Source organism: Bidens hawaiensis, unplaced genomic scaffold, assembly GCF_021521415.1.
Source record: "Bidens hawaiensis isolate Kalapana, Puna unplaced genomic scaffold, B.hawaiensis_p1.1 tig00012385_1, whole genome shotgun sequence".
Lineage (NCBI taxonomy): Eukaryota > Viridiplantae > Streptophyta > Magnoliopsida > Asterales > Asteraceae > Bidens > Bidens hawaiensis.
Window position 1 is genome coordinate 448,144 of NW_027492011.1, and position 21,382 is coordinate 469,525.

The window sequence follows — 21,382 nt, forward strand, 5'->3', positions numbered from 1 at the left end:
GTTCATATTAAGTTCATGGTCCATTTTGACAACATGTTAATTCTAAACCGAATGATAATGTCGGTGGCCATTTGGTCCACTGGTATTGGTTTGGGGGTGGATAAGACTATGTGAACCTTATGGTCACAAGTTCGAACCACACTTTTAGTACATATATAAACTTTGCAGCCATTAACAGTAATGCCATTGAGCTCTAAGGCATAGGCAAGTTAACGAGTTTTATGAGCTGTTGGTTTCCTCTTGGACTGGGTTGACGCCATCTTCGAGCGTCAAACTAACAATGGACGGTTCCCCTCTTGGACTGGGTTGACGCCATCTTCGAGCGTCAAACTAACAATGGACGGTTCCCGTCTATGGTATGAACACACTTAGGCTACGAAAAGGCATGCCAATAAGCCAGAATTACCATCGCACTTTGAAAAGGCGAAACCGAATAATAAATTGAACGACTTCTTATAGTTGAAACTTGAAACTGAAAAGATCCTTTTTTACTACACACATATATAGTTGTAAACCCTTATGCATGGAAAGCATAAAAGCACCACCTTATTACACATTTCACTACTAAGAAACTACCCTAATGACAACATCATACTCCTTATTTTGATTCATAATCATATCCTTAAGCCTTTCTATTTAAAGAAATCGACCCTTTCACGGATGCTCAACATTCGGAACCACTTTCTTGGCATCGCGATCAAGCTTTTGCGCATTAAATTTCTCTTGAGCGGCTTTAAGTTTGTCTTGTGCAAGTTCTTTGGCTTTTGGACAATTAAAGTAACAAAAACACATGTGTTTCCCATTACGAACGTGACACGCTCCATGGGCCGCACCCTCCCATGATTTACATTGGTTGTCACAATGTCCCGTGTTACCACAGTTGCCTGACCATGTCTTGCTAGCTTTCTCGCATAGTTCTCCTCTCACGCTTGCGATATCTACACGTTTTGCAAGTTAGAACACATAAAACCATAAAAGAACTTAAATAGCATCATATTCAACAAATGATAGATAATAACTTTTGATAAACCTGAGATTGCGAGCACGAAAAGGATCAAAACGAACGCGGAGAAAGCAACTGATTTGTTCAGCATTTTTCTAATACAAAAGGAACTCAAGAATGTTGTGGTTTTGGTGAAGAGAAGGTTATGATCATATGGAGGTTATTTATAGGAGAGGAAGGAGCTTCAAGATAACTACACTATAAGATAATGGTGTAGTATTTAAACCTTTTTTTTAGCTAAAATGAAAATATATAACAATGTATACTAGGTTTGAATTATGATAATAAAACATATACTGGTCACAGGTGACACCACAAATATATTATATAACTTTTCTTTAAGTAATATTTTTACTCCACTTCAAGTCTTCAACTATGTGTAAAACTTCCCATATATATTTTTTGTGTCAATTCTTTTTGTTTGTAAGCATTTATAAAGAATTTAAATTTTAGATTAAGGTAATACTAAAAAGAATACGAATCATATTATCGTTTTCACTCGCTTGGTTCAGTTTTGTCGGAACGTATATTTTTGCAATTAATATAAAAATACGCAATCAACCATAGATCAATTCCCTAGGAGCGTCTTGAATACAACCCTAATCCTGAGTTTTATATTACTCCTACCAAGAAACATGTAACGACTATGTGACGCTACTCACTCACACAATCACACTCATCACGTATACACCTTGTAATTAACTAGCTATACGAATAAGCAAATACGTATAATTGTATAGAGTGAAAAGATAAAATTAATTCATGAATTTGTATGAGTAAAAGTAAAAAATAAAAGTAAACATATATCTATAATTGTCTAAAAATAGTAAGTACACAAGTGCATGTATTTCATATGTCATAATGTGTACATGGAAGTCAAATCTTTTGGCAAGAACAAATAAATTCAACATTTGAGGTAGTAATAGTATGCATGCACGTAGTTCAGTGCTGCCACGACGTTGTATTATATAGTCAACCCTAATTTCTATATATGGAGTCATTCCAATCCAACTTTTCTTCCCCAACTTTTATATACAGAAAACAATCGCAAGACTCGAGGGTCAATAATATTTTTGAACAAATATATTTTTCGCTTATCGGAATTTGAATTTAAGACCTTTAAGTGTTTTAATAGACTTTGTCTCTGGTACTGAGTAATTAACCCTAGGACTATGGTTTCATTATATCGTTATTTGTTTAATTTCTCAAAAATCAATCTATTACTTGTTTTACGTAAATAAAAGTATTAACTTACAAAGAATATAATGCTAAAAATGTTAACTAATATTAATCTTTTATGTTATTGCAACAAGATCTTTTAAGATAGGGTGTCAATCGTGTCGGTTGATATATTTCGGTTGGATAGGTGAATTATAACCCTTGTGCATTTCAACCCTGAAGAAACACCAGTCGAACCCCGACAGATTACGAGTAACCTGAGGGTTAGATAGACGTTTCCCACGAGGGGTTAATTCCGGCAAGATGGTTCTTCCGATAACCTGCAAAACAGACACTGTGAGCTCGTCACTAAGAAAGGGGGGGTTCCTCCTTGTGACCACCCTCCGGCGTGAGAATCAGTCTATATTACTCTTTGAATATAAAAGTATATTATTAATACTAGAGCAGTTATCAGGTAAATTATACAAGATATTAGATGATGAAATGATAATACCATTTGATGTCTTTTATAGCCGAAGGTGGGTTTCCAAGGAGGTTTAGCCGGCCTACTACTCTGCCAACTGTGGCCTACGCACGTGCTCTGCTGGTAATTGGTGGATAGGCAGCGGCTGACAGTGACCAGGCGTGCTGTTCACTTTTCCTTTTCCACCAACTACAGGCTAGGCACGTGGTATGGCAGGAGTTGGTGAGCAGGCGGCGGCTATTGGTCACAGTGCTGTGGCGTGTTGTCTGCCATGCTGCTGTCAGTGAGCTGTCGTATCGTTGGTCAGATCTTTTGTCCATACCTCGTCAGGTATCACACAAAAGATCCTCCATTATTATACGGACTGGTTCATTTAGGCGGGAGTTTTCCCCCTCCCGCCTTTATGCGGGAATGTTCCCGGCTTTGCTCATTCCTTCTTCAGGTGACTACTGAATTATTATGAGTCTGAGCCTTATGCGTGTAGCCATGCTGCGCGGGTGGCCAGTCCCTAATAGCGGGTATCCGCACCTGCGGGAACAGGCGGATACTTGGAAACCATAGGGAGGCATTTCCTGCGGGACCAGCTTGCGTACCGCATGTGAGGTCGTCACAACCCTGAGCGTGGTGGGTCCTGGGGGTTTGGTAGGTCGCGGCGCAGACGTCCCTATGGTGAAGTCTGCGGGTTCAACTGCGCAGACGTCCGTTTAAGGAGTCTTGCGTGTTCAACTGCGCAGACGTCTCCTTTTAAAGAAGTCTTGCGGGTCCTAACCACCTCTGCTGGGACCTACTTCTTCAAGTCTCCCCAGTCCAATGTTCTGCTCATGAATGTTTAATAAAGTGAGGTGAACTTTTGGACTTAAGCAAGGGGTTTTTGAAAAGGGTTTAGTTTTATGGGTTTTCCGCGGGAAGTCTTACCCACGGGTTTCCCAATGTCACGCAGAATTTCCCAATGTTCTGCTTGATCTCTGGGATGATGCGGATAGGTCTGTAACCTCCCCGCAAGTCAGGAGCGTTTAGAACCTTTTGTGTAGATTCTCCATGAGGTCTTGGTGGTTTTGAACATAGTGATCAATCATGTTATAACCACCAATTCCATCCTGAAGTTTCAAACAATCTAGTTCTTGACGTTCCCGCTATGCGGGGATGTTAATCCCGTTTCTGCAAGCATGGCCCAGAAGATCCTTCTTGGTTTCAATTCCCATGGAGTGCTCGGTATGCGAAGGGTTTTGCCTTGACGCTGTACCCGCACTTCGTCTTATTAGTTACTTTACTCCCAAGGTATCCCTGGCGTTAAATCCCTGCAGGGCTAGGTGCGTGAAGGGTTTTGCCTTAACACTGTACCCGCACCTGACTTATGGTTGCCGAGGTGTTCCTGGCGTTTAATCCCCTGCGGGCGCTAGGTATGTGAAGGGTTTTGCCTTAACACTGTACCCGCGCCCGACTTACAATTGGGTGCCGAGGTATGACTTTTTACGGGTGTTAGGTATGTGGAGGGTTTTGCCTTAACACTGTACCTGTGCCTGTTTTGTAGTTGGGTGGAATGCCAAGATTTTCTCGGCTTCACTTCCCTGTGGGTGCTAGGTATGTGAAGGGTTTTGCCTTAACACTGTACCCGCACCCGGCTTTATAGTCGGGTTTTTCCGGTTTCCGTTCCCTGCGGGTGCTAGGTATGTGAAGGGTTTTGCCTTAACACTGTACCCGCACCCGGCTTCATAATTGGGTTTTTCCGGTTTCCGTTCCCTGCGGGTGCTAGGTATGTGAAGGGTTTTGCCTTAACACTGTACCCGCACCCGGCTTCATAATTGGGTTTTTCCGGTTTCCGTTCCCTGCAGGTGCTAGGTATGTGAAGGGTTTTGCCTTAACACTTTACCCGCACCCGGCTTCATAATTGGGTTTTTCCGGTTTCCGTGCCCTGCGGGTGCTAGGTATGTGAAGGGTTTTGCCTTAACACTGTACCCGCACCCGGCTTCATAATTGGGTTTTTCCGGTTTCCGTTCCCTGCAGGTGCTAGGTATGTGAAGGGTTTTGCCTTAACACTGTACCCGCACCCGACTTCATAGTTGGGTATTCTTGGCCTCTGTTCCCCGCAGGTGCTAGGTATGTGAAGGGTTTTGCCTTAACACTGTACCCGCAGCCGTCTTACGGTCAACTGGATAGCCAGGGTAAGGGGTTTTTCCCTCTCACTTTTCGAATCTTTTTGAATCTTTGAAATTTGAAAAGTTGGTGAAAGGATAAGAACAGTCGTCGTGCGACGGTTTCTTCTGACTGTGTCAGGACGTGCTGGAAGTTATGGTGACGTGACATTATATGGTCGTTTCAGACGCTTTTTACGGCGCGTGGGCGCGATTTTTCGGGCGCGTGGCCGCAAAATTAATGGCACTCGTCCTTTCAACAGCTGTTGCCAGCTTGCCTGGTGCCACATGTCACGGTTTCATTGCACCTTCAATTTCTCTCTCCTCCGCATTAAATTCATCGCATTAACTGCGATCACTATATAAAGGGGAAGAGGGTCCTTTGTAATTCACACCTTCACTTCTTTTCTTCATCTCTAAGGCGATTTCTGGTGAATACTCCCTTATTTAGTTGAGCATTCCTCCGAAATCGTTTCTTCTTCCTCTGCAATATGTCTTCCCATGATGCTGAAGCTGTAGCCGACGATAGGAGTACTGCTGGCGAGTGCCAGTGTGCTCTACCTGTCGATCTGTACCAGTACGTCGTCAGGAAATTCATGCTTGAGTCTCTTGAGCCTGAGTTTCCTGAACCCCAGCAGACTGTGTACGATGCCCCCAGTGGCAAGATCGGGGTATATGCTGCATTCTTTGTTTATGGGAACCTTAGGTTCCCATTGACAAAGTTTGTGTACCGTGTCCTGGAGAGGCACGGTGTGCACCTGACCGAGGTGCATCCGATGGCGATTGCCAAGATTCGGCACTTCGAGTGGATGTGCCGAATTCTGGGCATTGAGCCCTATGTGGACCGCCTGATGACCTTCTATACTTGGAGGTGCATCCAGGGGTGGTACACCCTGACAACCCGGATTAAGGGTTTGAAGATTTGCGCGACCGAGCGCAGTCTCCGATCGTGGAAGCGGGAGTTCTTCTACATTTCTGCCCGCGCCATCCCCATTGCCATGAAGTTTAAGAAGGCGCAAGCGCTTCCGAGCCTTCACGCTTCCAACTACCAGGAGGCGGAATGGTTCGCGAAGATATCTCGGGTCCAATCTCCGGTTTACCGGTTTCCGGAGTCCGGGATGGTGATGCTGGGGATGAGCCGGGTATGGAAGGAGGCGTCTCGGTTTCCCATCCTTCTCGAATACGGTTTGAACTCTATTCCTTATGGTATGTCTTGTCTTTCTTGCTGATATGAGTTTGTCTTCTAACTGTTTCTTTTCTTTCAGAGGGGAACGATTTGGAGTCGCTCCTGTACCCGCGGGAAGCTGACGGTCCCGTGCGGGTGGGTACTCGTGCTCTAGACGAGAACGAGTTGCCCATCCTGGAACAAACGGCGGATCGGTTTGTGGAGGTTTATCCGCTGGGCCACGAGATCCTGAGCCACCAGCGGCCAGGTAAGGCGTTATTCTATCCTCCACCCCTCAATGCTGTACCCGCTGCTGGAATTCCTGACATCCTGTCTTCTTCTGAGGAATCCGCAGATGGTCCTCCGTTGGTGCGGAAGAAGAGGGCTGCCGGCGGGAAAGGGAAGGAAAAGGTGGCCTCCACAGCTGATCCGGTGCTTCTATCTGACACCGAGTCAGATAGTGAAGAGGTGGCGGGGAACCCCGGTGGTGAGAAGACCACTGCTCCGGAGGCTACGACTGTTACCTCTGGAGAACCAACGACGACGACGGTGACAGGCATCAAGAGACCGGCTCCATCGGGCTCGTCCCCGCCCGTCCGTACGTTCAGGCTCAAGAAAACCCGTAAGTACAAACATCCTTATCTTTGTAGATTTCACTTTATAAATTTATTGAAACACTTATCTTCTTGTGTAGGCGTGGATGTTGACGCATTCCAGGGTGGAGCGCAGAGGAGTACCCCTCCGCCGATGACGGTAGGCTCGGTCAGCCTACCTGAGGCAACGACCCAGGCGCCTGCGCCTGCTTCCGCTGGATCAGTTGCTCACTCCCTTGAGCCGACTGTTCCAGCTGAGATGACGTCACCGCCAGTGGTAAGTGCGATTTTTACAGCATCTTTCACCGAGCCGGCGGTTACGATTGCTGCGGATTCTGCGGCGGCGACCACGGCGGCCGCTACTATGCCTCCGCCACCGGCAACAACGGCCGGCCCATCAGGTACACGCAGGGCTTCTCGCCAATCTTTGTCACCTTCCCATCTGCCCGACCTTTTGGATGGATTTCCCTTAGGTTCAGGCGATGGGTTCGGTGGCTATCAGCCTGTGATCGACCCTACAGGTGCGTAGGGTTCTTTTGGCCTTTATATATCTCTTCATCTTTTTCCTAACTGCTTTGTTTCTTTTGCAGTGTCGGATTCCAATGAAGTGTATGTTCCGCGATGGAACATCCGCCGAGGAACAACCCTTCGTACCCCTGTGGAGTGCGTGGAATGGTCTCGCCACGCTGCTCCCCATGGTGCGTTGGGGGAAGCCATGGCTAGCTACCAGGAGGGTAGGCTAACCAATGAGCTTCGGGTTCTCCAGGCCCGGTTGCAGCCGCGCGTCGAGCTGCTTTGTCGTGAAAACGACAAGTTGAAAGCAGCTCGCGCCAAGGAAGTATCTCAAGCGCGGGCTCTTCGGGAGGAGAACCAACAGCTGTCCGCAGCTGCTGCGGAGAAGGAGAAGGCCTTCAAGGCCCTCGAGGTTGAGGTTCAAGCGCGACTCGAGGCCCGCTCCAAGGCTGCCCAAGCTGTTAACGAACAGCTTCGGCTGGCTAAGGAGACTGCGAGGAACGCAACCGAGAGGGCCACCAAGGCTGAAGCCGTTGCTGAGCCTTTACGCGTGGAGAATGAGGAGCTCAAGGCCAAATTAGAGGCTCTCCAACGTGCTCATGATGCCTTGGCGATGGAAGATGCCAAGAAGCTCCAGGAGATCTTGGACCAGAGGGGCGTGCTTGACCATACCGAGCGGAAGCTTAAGGGCGTCGAAGAGGCTGCCGCAAAGGAAGTGCTACTTGCCAACCTTAACAAAAGCGAAGCCGAACGCGCCTGCACCCAAGCTCAAGCCGCCCTTCAAGAAGCTCTGGTTGCCAAGGAATGGCTTCTTCGAGAAGCGTTGACTCAGGTATGTTTAGCTTTACGTCTTCACGCTTTCCTTTGTACATAGAAAAGGTGTTTGACACTTGTATTTTCTTTGTAGGTTGTGCATCGGGTCTTCTCAGAGACTACTTACGATGATGCCATGAGCGCAGCCCTCAACGCTTCTCATGAGGATGGGGAAAATGCCGGCTTCCTGCTTGGTCTAGGGTTCGTTGAGAAAGGCGTCCCGCCTTCCAACTTCCCTTTGTTCGATGTGGATACCGAAGCTGCATATGACCAAGCGGTGAACCAATATGCCGCCTTCCCGCATCCGGTGGTGGAGAAGGTGAAGGAAGTCGCTGCTGCTGATGATGGACTTGCTATCCTCAAGGCTTTCCTTGAACCGCCACGCTCTACTGATGGGGCGGGTCCAAGTGGAAGTGGTCCTGAAGCTTGATTCTGAAGATCCCTTCCCGCTGCTAGGATAGACTAGATTTTGTTTTGTAGGCGGGTAGTTACCCGGCCATTCTTGTAATATATCTTTTGTGAAATACAAATCTTTTTGTGGATAAGACTGTTATTTCCTTTGGGTTCATTGCTTTATAAACCTTATATGACTTGCATACTTAGTTTAAATTAGCGATTTCCCAAGTGTTTAGAATAAGTTAACCTTGAATGTGGTTGACAGTAGGTTGAAGTTTTGCTTCCCCCTTTGTGAGTGTGCTGATAGGACCGGCACTTGCACTTGGTAGGATGGCTAAACTTTACCTATGTCTGACCTGCGCGTAGGTTTTTCCTTATCCTTTCAGAATGACTTTTAACCGTTCGACGCGCGGTTGTTAATGAGTTAGTGTTCAGCTTCCGCTACCAGGATTCATGCGGGTATACCGGCACTTTCACATTGTGGGATGGCTGAACTCTTCCCCTTTAACTGTCTTGCATGAAGGTCTTGTCATTTTCTGGGTTTATGCGGGTTTTGCCGCCTTCCCCACGCAATGACTCTTCTTGATGCGATGACTACCGGCATTAGTGTTCGAATCGACCGTTCAACGCGTGGTTGTTAATAGGTTAGTGTTCAGCTTCCTCTACCAGGATTCATGCGGATATACCGGCACTTTCACATAGTGGGATGGCTGAACCTTCCCCTTTAACTGACCTGCGTGAAGGTTTGATGCTTTTGGGTTTGTGCGGGTTTTGCCGCCTTCCCTGCGCAACGATTCTTCACTTGATGCGGCGGATACCGGCATCTCCATGTGCAAAGTTCATAAAATATAAATGTAAAATCATCAGCTTCAATTTGAAGGAGAATCGTTTCCATTAGAAGTGGCTCTAGGCCTTTTCTTTACAAATTTGGAATTGATCTACATACAAACTGTGTAATTGAGCTCCCATTAGGCGTGGCTTGGATGGGAGCACCATCGAGCCGACATGTGTCTTGTTCGGGATCTCGTTGTTTACGCAGTATGTAGTCTCCGTTGAAGCTGCGATTTTTATTCGTGCGTTTCCCCAGCTGGGGTTCACGCATCAGCCTGCTCGACGCTCACTTCGCCACAAGGTGCGCGAGTGTCCCATCCTTGACAAATGCTTCGACCAAGTCCTTTACGTCCAAGCATTCTTCAGTGTTGTGGCCTTTGGTTTTGTGAAAATCACAATACTTTCTCCGATCAGCGTTGTGACGATGCCGGATAAACGGAGCCTTTGGCCACGGGAGCTCCTCCGTGGCGAATATCTCGGTCACACTCTTTGTGAGTGGCGTCCACCTGGAGTTCTTCTCCGGTTTCACGTTATCTCTTCCGCCCAACCGATGTTGGAAACCGGACGGGGTGTCAAAGTTTACCCTTGAGTGCCAAATGCCCAGCTTCCGCTTTTTGTTTAATCGGGCGGTAAGGACGTTGTTTTCCCTCGTCTTCTGGGTGTAGAGGTTCGTGCTCTGTGGAAGATCTCTACCCAGTTGCCTCTCGGTTTCCGCAAAGCGTTTAGCTGCAGTCATGATGGCATCCCATGTGGATGGCATGCCATCTTTGCCCGTCAGGGTGCGGATGAGTTCCGGGTCGTTTGCGCCCTGGATGAAAGCGGCGCGAACGAGATCTTCGCTAACGTTGCCCAGGCTTAGCTTCTTCGAGTTGAAGCGAGTGATGAAGTCAGGCAAAGATTCTTCCTCCTCTCGGACGCACTTGAGGATTGTCCACTGCTCCTCAGTGTACTTTCTTTGCTGACTAAAGTGTTGGCTGAACTTCTGTTGGAAGTCTGCCCAATCGTAGATGTGGTGGACCGGCAGACGGTCGAACCACGCTCTAGCTGCCCCGACCAGCGTCATTTGGAACATATAACACCACGTGGGTTCCGTCCAGTTACTGACGGTCGCCCCCGCGATGAATCTGTTCAAGTGATTGTCAGGGTCAGAAATACCATCGTACGTGCCTATGTTGGACATTTGTTTGGCACTTCTTGGGGCGATTGCTTCCGCAATGTCCCTTGCGAATTTGGACGTTCCCGCCCTTGCCGCAGTTGGCGTGAATGTTTTGGAGAAGTCCCGTGGGCTGTTGCCTACGTTTATTGGACTGAATGCTTCTCCAAAACGCCTTCTCGGTTGGGAATCCGTTTCTTTACGCTTCCCTTTCGCCCTATGACGAGGGTTCGCGTCTTCCTCGGATTCCTCCGAATCATCGTCGTATTCGAATTCTTCCACTTGTTGGAGTGAACGTAAACGTTCATCCAACTCAGCTTGGAACTCTTTTTGACGTGCTTCGGCCCACGCTTTAACCTCATCGAGTGTTTGGCAGGGGAGCCTCGTCTGTTGATTTTCTAACTGGGTATCGGTGAATCCCAGTGTCTGATTATTTACTTCACTTGCCCCGGCTTGGGTAGCTGGGGTAGTGTTCGTAAAGTTTGTGTACTCGGTATTCCCCCTCACAGCTGGGGTCATAATTACCGGAGTCTCTTGGTTACTCGGTTTTGGGACCGGAGTATCCTTAACCATCTTTCCAGAAATTTTGAAAAAACTGGAGAAAAATAAAGTTCTAGCTTTATGCACGGATGGCGCCAATGAAGAAACACCAGTCGAACCCCGACAGATTACGAGTAACCTAAGGGTTAGATAGACGTTTCCCACGAGGGGTTAATTCCGGCAAGATGGTTCTTCCGATAACCTGCAAAACAGACACCGTGAGCTCGTCACTAAGAAAGGGGGGGGGGGGGTTCCTCCTTGTGACCACCCTCCGGCGTGAGAATCAGTCTATATTACTCTTTGAATATAAAAGTATATTATTAATACTAGAGCAGTTATCAGGTAAATTATACAAGATATTAGATGATGAAATGATAATACCATTTGATGTCTTTTATAGCCGAAGGTGGGTTTCCAAGGAGGTTTAGCCGGCCTACTACTCTGCCAACTGTGGCCTACGCACGTGCTCTGCTGGTAATTGGTGGATAGGCAGCGGCTGACAGTGACCAGGCGTGCTGTTCACTTTTCCTTTTCCACCAACTACAGGCTAGGCACGTGGTATGGCAGGAGTTGGTGAGCAGGCGGCGGCTATTGGTCACAGTGCTGTGGCGTGTTGTCTGCCATGCTGCTGTCAGTGAGCTGTCGTATCGTTGGTCAGATCTTTTGTCCATACCTCGTCAGGTATCACACAAAAGATCCTCCATTATTATACGGACCGGCTCATTTAGGCGGGAGTTTTCCCCCTCCCGCCTTTATGCGGGAATGTTCCCGGCTTTGCTCATTCCTTCTTCAGGTGACTACTGAATTATTATGAGTCTGAGCCTTATGCGTGTAGCCATGCTGCGCGGGTGGCCAGTCCCTAATGGCGGGTATCCGCACCTGCGGGAACAGGCGGATACTTGGAAACCATAGGGAGGCATTTCCTGCGGGACCAGCTTGCGTACCGCATGTGAGGTCGTCACAACTCTGAGCGTGGTGGGTCCTGCGGGTTTGGTAGGTCGCGGCGCAGACGTCCCTATGGTGAAGTCTGCGGGTTCAACTGCGCAGACGTCCGTTTAAGGAGTCTTGCGTGTTCAACTGTGCAGACGTCTCCTTTTAAGGAAGTCTTGCGGGTCCTAACCACCTCTGCTGGGACCTACCTCTTCAAACCCCGAATAAGTATCTTGATTTGAAATTAGGTCACAGATTAATATGTAAACTTGTGATGCGAATCGAACTTATATAACTGTACAATCAAAACTATAGGAGAATCTTAAACGATATATTCTTTTACTTTCACGTTGTTACACTCTAAAATTTCATACGACTTTATTATATGTTTAGTGTGGAAAAAAGGTCCTAAAATTTTCGGTTTTGTTGAGCAGCAACATAAAACTTACTTTTCTTTTGAGCAACATAGAAACTTCTATCTATCGATCAAACATAAACTCATAATACTTATAAACACTTGTTTTATTAACTGAAAATATGTAACACATGACCAAAACAACTTGAAATGCGTTTACAAAAAAAAAAGTTCAACTTGAAGATGTGTATATTGATGTCCAATCTCAAGTACTTGATCTTTAACTTTCCTCAAACCATTTAGGAGCTTCACTTAGGTCGATAAAACTGGTTATAAGTATAACAAGTGTATAATTAGATCGTAGATACATACTACACACAACTACACAAGTTCCCACTCAAAATTAACTAACCAGTGTAGGCTATATGCTTACCACAACATAGCCTACGATGGGTCAACTTAGACCTTCGTCATAAGGGCCCGCATATAGTATAGAGTCTTCATCGTATAGAATTCAGGCTTATTGTCACGGAGCTATCCCTTTGACTCCGTGTGGTGCCCGAAGGCCAGCCAATTGGTCCGCTCATGATCAGGATCTGCTGGTTTCGTCATGCTTTGGACTCATCAGGCGAGCGCTAACAGCTCGCAACCAGCGCAGCGTTTGTCGTGCATTATGCTACCTTACTATAGGCCTATCTTGTCTACAACTCAAAATCCCATTTTTAAATTTGTTACTTACATATTCGCTTCCAATTTTTTTGTACCTTTTTTTAATCGGTATAATTACATGTTTTAAATGACAATCTCCATCTTGACATTAATCCCAACTAATTGCCACATCACATATTTGTTTTAATAACACAAACGGATCAAATTTCAATCCTTGTACGTCTCATTGTACAATTTGATGCTATAGATCATATGCATATCCTTTTAATCGATGTAAGTGTGAGTGACGTAGTTATATACTTATATTATATGACCTATTTTATAAATAACGTTTTATTTATGTTCAGTTTACTCTAGTCATGATATGGTATATTAGTACGTATTACACCCTATTATGTATCATATTATAAAGATGCAATACAATAATTGCTTAACGTACAACAATACAAGAATACTTATTTTTCATGATATCGATCCATGAGATCACATCACTAGATCTCGAAATCGTCAATATATATCCAATTAATCATTGGTTCACCGAAATAAACAGTTTTGGATTGTGAATTGATCAATTTTTTGCTTTTCTTCACGAAAACCGTTTTTGAGCATTTTAGTTTTTGGCTGAACGTTTTTGGTTTTTGGTTAAGCGTTTTGAGCGTTTTAATATTTTTGCCTTTAAGCGTCTCGCGTACCTATAAGACATCATTGTACAATATCTCGACCCAAAACATATTAGTATTATATATTTGATTAAGTTGTAGACTTCAGTGATTTGTTTGGTAATATTTTTGTTATCAAATATCAGTGTGTTAACTTTTTTGTAATATACAATATTTTACCATTAAATAGAAGAGACTATACATATACTTCATTTCAAGTAACTTGTTACATATAGTTAAAAGGCTTTGTCTTTATTATTACACATAGTTAAAGGCTTTGTCTTTATTATTTACCCGTTTTCATCTAGAGATTTTGAGTCTGGCTCTTTCATTTATGAATTTTTTTATACGTATTGAGTCTTCCCCCTTTCCAACATGTTCATCCAATCTTCGCCACTTTATATATTGCATTTTAAGTGGACCAATTTCAAATTTCTAAAGGTTAATAGTTATATATGATGAACCCTTTCATATAATTACTAGTATGGTTTTCTAAAAATAACTAGCAATACCCATCATTACAACGGGGAACTATGGATTAAGTTCATTATGATACCGACACTTAGATAAATATCAATCTCTAAACGCAAATAACAATAGCGTCACTCATAACTTATATAAAAAAAGTCATGTTTAATATATATATATAGTATACATATATATAACTTATAATCAAAACGACACAAATTCGGTTGATATAGGTAAAATTCGTTGCGGTACTGACACCACATGCAACAATTGAATTAGTAAACGGCCGGAATACTTGTATACTTATGTTACAAAAGGTAACATGCTTAAAACGCCGTGTGTTCAATTAACAAAACCTGGACATACGTGACGGCGAGTTGACGTGAAATGGACCAGTTTCAATTGCATTGACGTGAATTCGACCGATCCTTAAAAGATAACTTAAAAACATAAAAATAAATACGAAAACGTGGCCCAATCATACGATGCCAAGTGAATAAATAGCTCTTGTGATCAAAAAAGAAAAATTTAAATGTATCTATAATTTAAATATATATCCTAGCAACTAGCAAGAACCTACAATTTCAACACTTGTGACACCGAATGCACATTCAAAATTAGCGGCACCATGCATGTAGTCTTGTGCTGCCACGACGTTTTGGGTAATTGTTTAGTCAACAATATATAGTTTCTATGTATAGTCACTACAGTCAAACTTTTCTTCCATTACTTTCATATAAAGAAAGTTAAGATCGCAAGACTCGTTTTATGTTAGTAATTTTAAACGACTTAGTTTTATTATTTGAAAGAGAAGGCAGGGGATGGTGATAGACGGCGACGATGATGATGAGGTGGGTGGGGTGTTCAGTCAGCATAAACAAATGCCACGTCAACAAACGAGATGTGTTAAAAATGTCACATCAGCAAGAAAATTAACTGAGTTAGGGTTTGTTAAGTTCATGAGTACTAGATACAGATAAGGTGAAATTTGGGAGTGATGGGTAACAAATCGAAAGTTAAAAGTGGTATCAGCCAACGAATGAAAGTTGGAAGTATTAAAAACCAATATCCTTAATTTTAACTTTTGATTCTTGTCAAACTTATATACTTTTCCAACCATTATGTACAATAAAAACAATGGCACTTATATACTTTTAATCTGATGTTGCTGGGCTTATGAAGTAGGCTTTGTTGTGACAGTTGGGCCTCACTACAACCAATTTATGTGGACTTCGGATTAGAGGTGTACAAAAACAACGGGTTGGGCTGGTAAACCAGCACCCAACCCGGTCTGAAACTGGTTTAAAACCAGTTTGTAACCCAACGCAACCCGTAGGCTTGGCACAAGTTCGTATTCTTGTTCTTTAAACCCGATTTGCACGTGTCTACTTCTAATGTTGTTTAGATCTAGAACTTGTATCTTACTCCTAACACGAACGTAAATTTTTACAAATTGATATGATTCACCTTTTTTTTCTTTTCTTTTAACTTCTAAACCTCAAATTTGAATACATAACACAAATATAAGACAAATATACAACCGTATATTTATATACGTGTTCATGATCATGGTTTAAATGGATTGATTTTATTGAAAAATGCATGTTGGACACTATCTAATATTATAAGAAAGAAATTCTTTATATATATCAAACTACTCATGGTCATATTTCTCTTTATCGAAAATAGAAGAAGTCATACAAGGGTTTTGGCAGGGCTGTTGTAATTCTATGCTATCAGAGGGGATTCGAGTACACTATTAAACTATACCAACTTTACCTTGTATAATATTTTGTTAGAATTGATTTGTAGCATTTGAGTATTAATTTAAGCGTCGTTGATTGTTCTCACTCAATCATGCTTATCTATAGATGCATTAATTAAAACACGTTGATGATATTTAAGACTAAAATTTTCTTATAGCCAATAAAAATTTACCTAATTAGATACGTAATTATTTCGAGTTTGATGATTAACATGATCAAGTAATACAAATACGAACATTATTGGTTAATTAAATAGTCATAACATAATTGATTAATTAAATAGTCATACAAGTGTAAGCTAGTAGGGCAAATTTATTACACTTATTATTGAATTCATGAGGTTTGATTATACATCGAAACCGAATTACAATTTATTTTATTTATTCATAATAATATAAATGTTTTCTATTTGAGGATGTTGGATGAGTTCGACTTGATATTCAACACATAGCATTTTCTCATTTAAGCAGGAGGCGCCCCACCGCCACCACCACCTTCAGCTGGCGGGGGCGCCCCACCTCCTTCAGCTGGCGGAGGCGCCCCACCTCCTTCACCACCTGCTGGAGGGTCGCCATTTGGTGGAGCAGGGATACCTGGAGGTGGTGCATCTCCTTCGCCGCCTGCAGATGGAGGAGTCTTTGTTGGTGGCCCCGGGTTCTTCTTCGGGTCACAATCAAAGTAGCAAAAACACATGTATTTGGCTTCACGTTCATGACAAGCTCCATGCTTTGCACCCTCCCATTCTAGGCACTTCTTGTCACACTTTTCTGAGTCTTTGCATTCTCCAAACCAGGTTTTACTAGGCTTTTCACATATCTTCCCTTTGACGATCGCAATTTCTGTTCACATCATTAAAGTTGAGTTTTTATAATATAAATAGTTCTTGTTAGTTGTTTTATATATATATATATATATATATATATATATGAAGCTTCAAATTTCACATTTGTTCTCCTTTCTTTAAAAAATGAGAAATCTGAATAATATAATAATCATTGTTGTAAAGAATCATAATCGGTCTAGGTGGTCGAGTACTCGCAACTCACAACACTTAGCACTGTTAGAAAAAAAAACTTATTTACCTAAGATTCCCTACAATATGTAGCTCCAATAAATCTCAAACCAATTTCCAACTAAAAAAACTATCCCTAATTTAGCTATAGCATTGCAACAAATAGCAACAATATCATTTTTCGTTGAAAAGTTGTTGCTCACCCTATAACAAAACTCCATCAAAAAAATATATTCATACATTATGATTATCATTTTCGTTGGAAACATTATAAATCTAAATTATTTTTGTTATCTATACTATTATACTTTTGTTGAAAAGTGTAGCAAAACAGATAAACAAAAGGTAAAAAATAAAGGTTTTGTTGGAAAGTTGTAGCAACTTGTCAACAACATACTTTTGTCTCAATTTTGTAGAAAAAAATGTTAAAAAACGATTTTTCCAATGTGTGTTTTTCCCGCGCAGTTTTTTTTGTAGGAAAATCTTTGGAAAGTGAATTTTCCAGCAACTTTCCAGCGAAAACCGCCACAAGGAAATGATTCATTTTCCAGTAGGGTAGTGACTTCTACAGTCATGACAATAATGATAATAAATAGTAAGAATGATTAAGCACCTGAGATTGCGAGAACGAAGACAAGCAAAAGGAATATGAAGTATGAAACACAATTGTTTGCCATTTTGTTGAAGAATATAGCGCGATGATGAGTTATTTATACCAGAAGAAAATAGTTTCAAGAACATACGTATGGAAGTTAAGTTGAACCAAAGCCCTTAATTAACAACTTAACATAGATAATCAACATACCTAACAAACCTCACGTGTGGGATTATATTGTTATGAAATACCTCATTTTTCTTTCTTGTGTTATGCATAAAAAATTTCTTAGTTGATTACTTGTTAAAGGAAGGCGACGTTTGGCAAGTTGGTTTACAAAAATCACTTAAAATGTTTCGATTAACGTCAGTGGCGGATTCATGAAATTTTCTTACAGCGGTCGAAATTTTTTAGGTCAGCGGTCGAAATTTTTTTGGTCACCACTCGGTAATATATATAAAAAATATCGTTTCGGTTCGGCCGTATGGGTCGGGTCAAATTGGTATACAATTTTTATTGGCCCGATTCAGTCGTTTCAGTTGGTTCGGGTCATATAAGAAATACATATAATATAATTTCTACTCGCATAAACGTATATAAAAATCTATATCAAAATATATATTTCTGGTTCATATACAACGATTTGACCGATTTTAAGTTGTTGACTCTAGGCTGGATAATTATACCGATCAATATTTGTTTTAAGGTTTTATATACAATAAGAAGTTATAAAAAAGTAAATAGAAAAGATGAGAAGTGAAACTAAATAAAATGTAAACGGTAAGTCGGTAAACAACCAAAATAATTTATAAGCTTGAATAGTAAATCGAACAAATCAATATTAAACTATAGTCACAGATTTGTTATATTTGTTATATGTTTTTTGTTTATGTTAGAAGGAAAATAATGCCTAAAAACACTTTCAATCAATCAAAGTTTTTTTTTCTTAGCTTTTTAAACTGGACCACAAGCATACAAATTAAAATTTAAAAAGCCCAAGTAAAAAAAAGAATAGGGCAACTGTCTCTGCTTTGTCATTCAAACAACAGCAAAGAGTGGTGAACGGCTGCCCACCGGCCGGAGAAATGTTTTCTTATCATGCTACCTTCTTTCCTCCATTTTTCTTTCATCACCCATAGAATTTCGAAAATCCACAGGGGTCGGTGTCAAAATTATAATTATATTTTTTCACTGAGACAGCCAACCCCCGTACCATAGGGGTATATCCGCCCCTGATTAACCTATACCACAATACTCCTTGTATAAGCCCATACGATATGTATTGGCTTGGCCAATACGATGCGTTCAGAGCAATACACACCGTATTGAACCAAAACAGTTCACAACATGGTCAAAAAAACACCCAAAATATTTTCTCACGACCAATACCGGCATATTACTTTTACAAATTCCATAGTCAACCAGCGAATGTCAGACTCCAGGATTTCTGGATTTCTGAAAGTTATACGCCACATGTAGGTCTACACATTCGTTTAAATAAGATTGATATATGTGTCTCAACATTATAGTTTCTTCCGTCGTATTCGTAGCCTCAACATTATAGTGTTTTTACCTCAAATTTGCTGCCACAAAATAGATTTTTCTTGTGTTTATGGTTTTCAAGATTGTATGTTTTTATTATGCTTGCATAGTTGCATATTCATAAGGTTTTGTTCCAGTCAAATTGTCTGATTTCCTCCTGCTCTTTGTGGGAGTATTAGAAAGAATATATTAGTTAGGATTTATTATTACACTTGTTTAAGTTTACTTTATAATTATAGTTTATAATTTATAAGCATTGTGTCCTGTTATTCACACACCCTAATGACATGGTGACACAAGTTTCTTCGAAGAATAATGAAAAGAAACCTAGTAAAATCAAATCATAAGAAAAAACAGTCAGAAAGAAAACATAATCAAATACTATCTTATAACGATGGTAATGATATAACAAGAAACTCACTAATATATTCTCAATAATGATTCGAACTTGTGATTCTTGTCAAACTTATATTCTTTCCAATCATTATGCACAACCAAATCAATGGCACTATTCTAAAACATAAGTTGTTCAGTTGATATGTTATATAAGAAATCATGTTTAATATAAGTTTGCGAAATTTCGTCTAGAGACCGATGTTGTTGGGTATTTCTAATTTCTTATAGCCCGGTATTTCTCATGTGAACAAAATAGATCAAACAAAGGTAATTAATCAAACATTGACTTGCTATATAATTTTGTAAAGTTAGTAGCAAAAGTAGATGAAATAACACTGCATCAACCTCATGCATCATAAAAAATAAGAACAAAATTGATTAATAAAATAGTCATACAAATGTAAGTAAGAAGCAAATTTATTGCACTTATTATTGAACTCATTAGGTTTGATTATACATCGAAACCGAATTACAATTTATTTTATTTTATTTATTCATAATAATATAAATGTTTTCAATTTGAGGATGCATGTTGAGGATGTTGGATGAGTTCAACCCGATGTTCAACACGTGGCACTTTCTCGGTTAAGCAGGAGGCGCCCCACCGCCACCACCACCACCACCTTCAGCTGGCGGAGGCGCCCCACCTCCTTCAGCTGGTGGAGGCGCCCCACCTCCTTCACCACCTGCTGGAGGGTCGCCATTTGGTGGAGCAGGGATGCCTGGAGGTGGTGCGTCTCCTTCGCCACCTGCGGATGGAGGAGTCTTTGCTGGTGGACCCGGGTTCTTCTTCGGGTCACAATCAAAGTAGCAAAAACACATGTATTTGGCCTCACGTTCATGACATGCTCCGTGCTTTGCACCCTCCCATTCTATGCACTTCTTGTCACACTTTTCTGAGTCTTTGCATTCTCCAAACCAGGTTTTACTAGGCTTTTCACATATCTTCCCTTTGACGATCGCAATTTCTGTTCACATCATTAAAGTCGAGTTTATGTGATATAAATAGTTCTTGTAATTAGTTGTTATATGTATATGTAGCTTCAAATTTTGCATTTGTTCTCCTTTATTTTAAAAAAATGAGAAATTTGAAAAAACATAATAATCATTGTTGTAAAAGTTTTAATCGGTCTAGGCGGCCGAGTATTCTGCGCCTAAGCTGAGTACTCGCAACTCACAACGCTTAGCACTGCTAGAAAAAAACTTATTTACCTACAAAAATTCCCTACAATATGTAGCTTCATAAATCTCAAACGAATTTCCAACTAAAAAAACTAACCCTAATTTGCAACAAAATAGCAACAATATCATTTTTCGTTGGAAAATTGTTGCTCACCCTATAACAAAGCTCCATCAAAAAAATACATTCATTCATCAATTATGATTATTGTTTTCGTTGGAAACATTATAAATACAATTATTTGTGTTATCAATATTATCATACTTTTGTTAAAAAGTGTAGAAAAATAAAAGGTAAAAAACAAAAAAAAAAGGTTTTGTTGGTAAGTTGTAGCAACTTGTTAACCACATACTTTTTTCTCAATTTTGTAGAAAAATAATGTTGGAAATGATTTTTCCAATGTGTGTTTTTCCCACACAGTTTTTTTTGTAAGAAAAATAGTTGGAAAGTGGATTAACTTTCCAACGAAAACCGCCACAAAGAAATGATTCATTTTCTAGTAGGGTATTGACTTCTACAGCCATGACAATATAATAATAGATAGTAAGAATGATTAAACACCTGAGATTGTGAGAACAAAGACGAGCAAAAGGAATACGAAGTATGAAACTGAATTGTTTGCCATTTTGTTGAAGAATATAGCGCAACGATGAGTTATTTATACCAGAAGAAATTAGTTTCAAGTACATACGTGTGAGTTAAGTTGAAGTAGAGTCCTTAATAAACAACTTAACATAGACAGTCAACATACCTAAAAAAACCTCACGTGTGGGATTGTATTCTTATAGAAAACCTCATTCTCCGTTCTTGTGTTATGCATAAAAATTTCTTAATAGATCACTTGTTAAAGGACGGTGACGTTTGGCAAGTTGATTTACAAAAGTAACTTAAAAAGTTTCGATTAACCTATACCACAATACGCCTTGTATAAGCCCATACGATACGTTTAGAGCAATACACACCATATTGAACCAAAACAGTTCACAACATGGTCAAAAAACCACCCAAAAATTTCTCATGACAAATACA

At 41.3% G+C, this 21,382-nt stretch overlaps 2 protein-coding genes and 1 pseudogene across 2 annotated transcripts; all 3 read right to left on the reverse strand.

Moving 5' to 3' along the window:
• Positions 1 to 654: 654 nt before the first annotated feature.
• Positions 655 to 1,094, reverse strand: LOC143540900 (defensin-like protein 19 pseudogene; annotated as a pseudogene).
• Positions 1,095 to 15,953: 14,859 nt separating this feature from the next.
• LOC143540919 (anther-specific protein SF18-like) lies at positions 15,954 to 17,317 on the reverse strand. The gene is made up of 2 exons (XM_077033874.1): positions 17,254 to 17,317; positions 15,954 to 16,467 (listed from the first exon to the last, which is right to left on the reverse strand). Exons 1-2 carry the CDS (start codon positions 17,315 to 17,317, stop codon positions 16,091 to 16,093), a joined length of 441 nt encoding a protein of 146 aa, XP_076889989.1. The 3' UTR covers positions 15,954 to 16,090.
• A 2,309-nt stretch (positions 17,318 to 19,626) lies between these two features.
• LOC143540873 (major pollen allergen Art v 1-like) lies at positions 19,627 to 20,993 on the reverse strand (the record flags this gene model as incomplete). The annotated part of the gene is made up of 2 exons (XM_077033837.1): positions 19,627 to 20,141; positions 20,915 to 20,993. Coding segments are annotated over 2 exons (462 nt in total), but the record flags the coding sequence as incomplete, so codon positions are not given.
• Between the last annotated feature and the right edge of the window lie 389 nt (positions 20,994 to 21,382).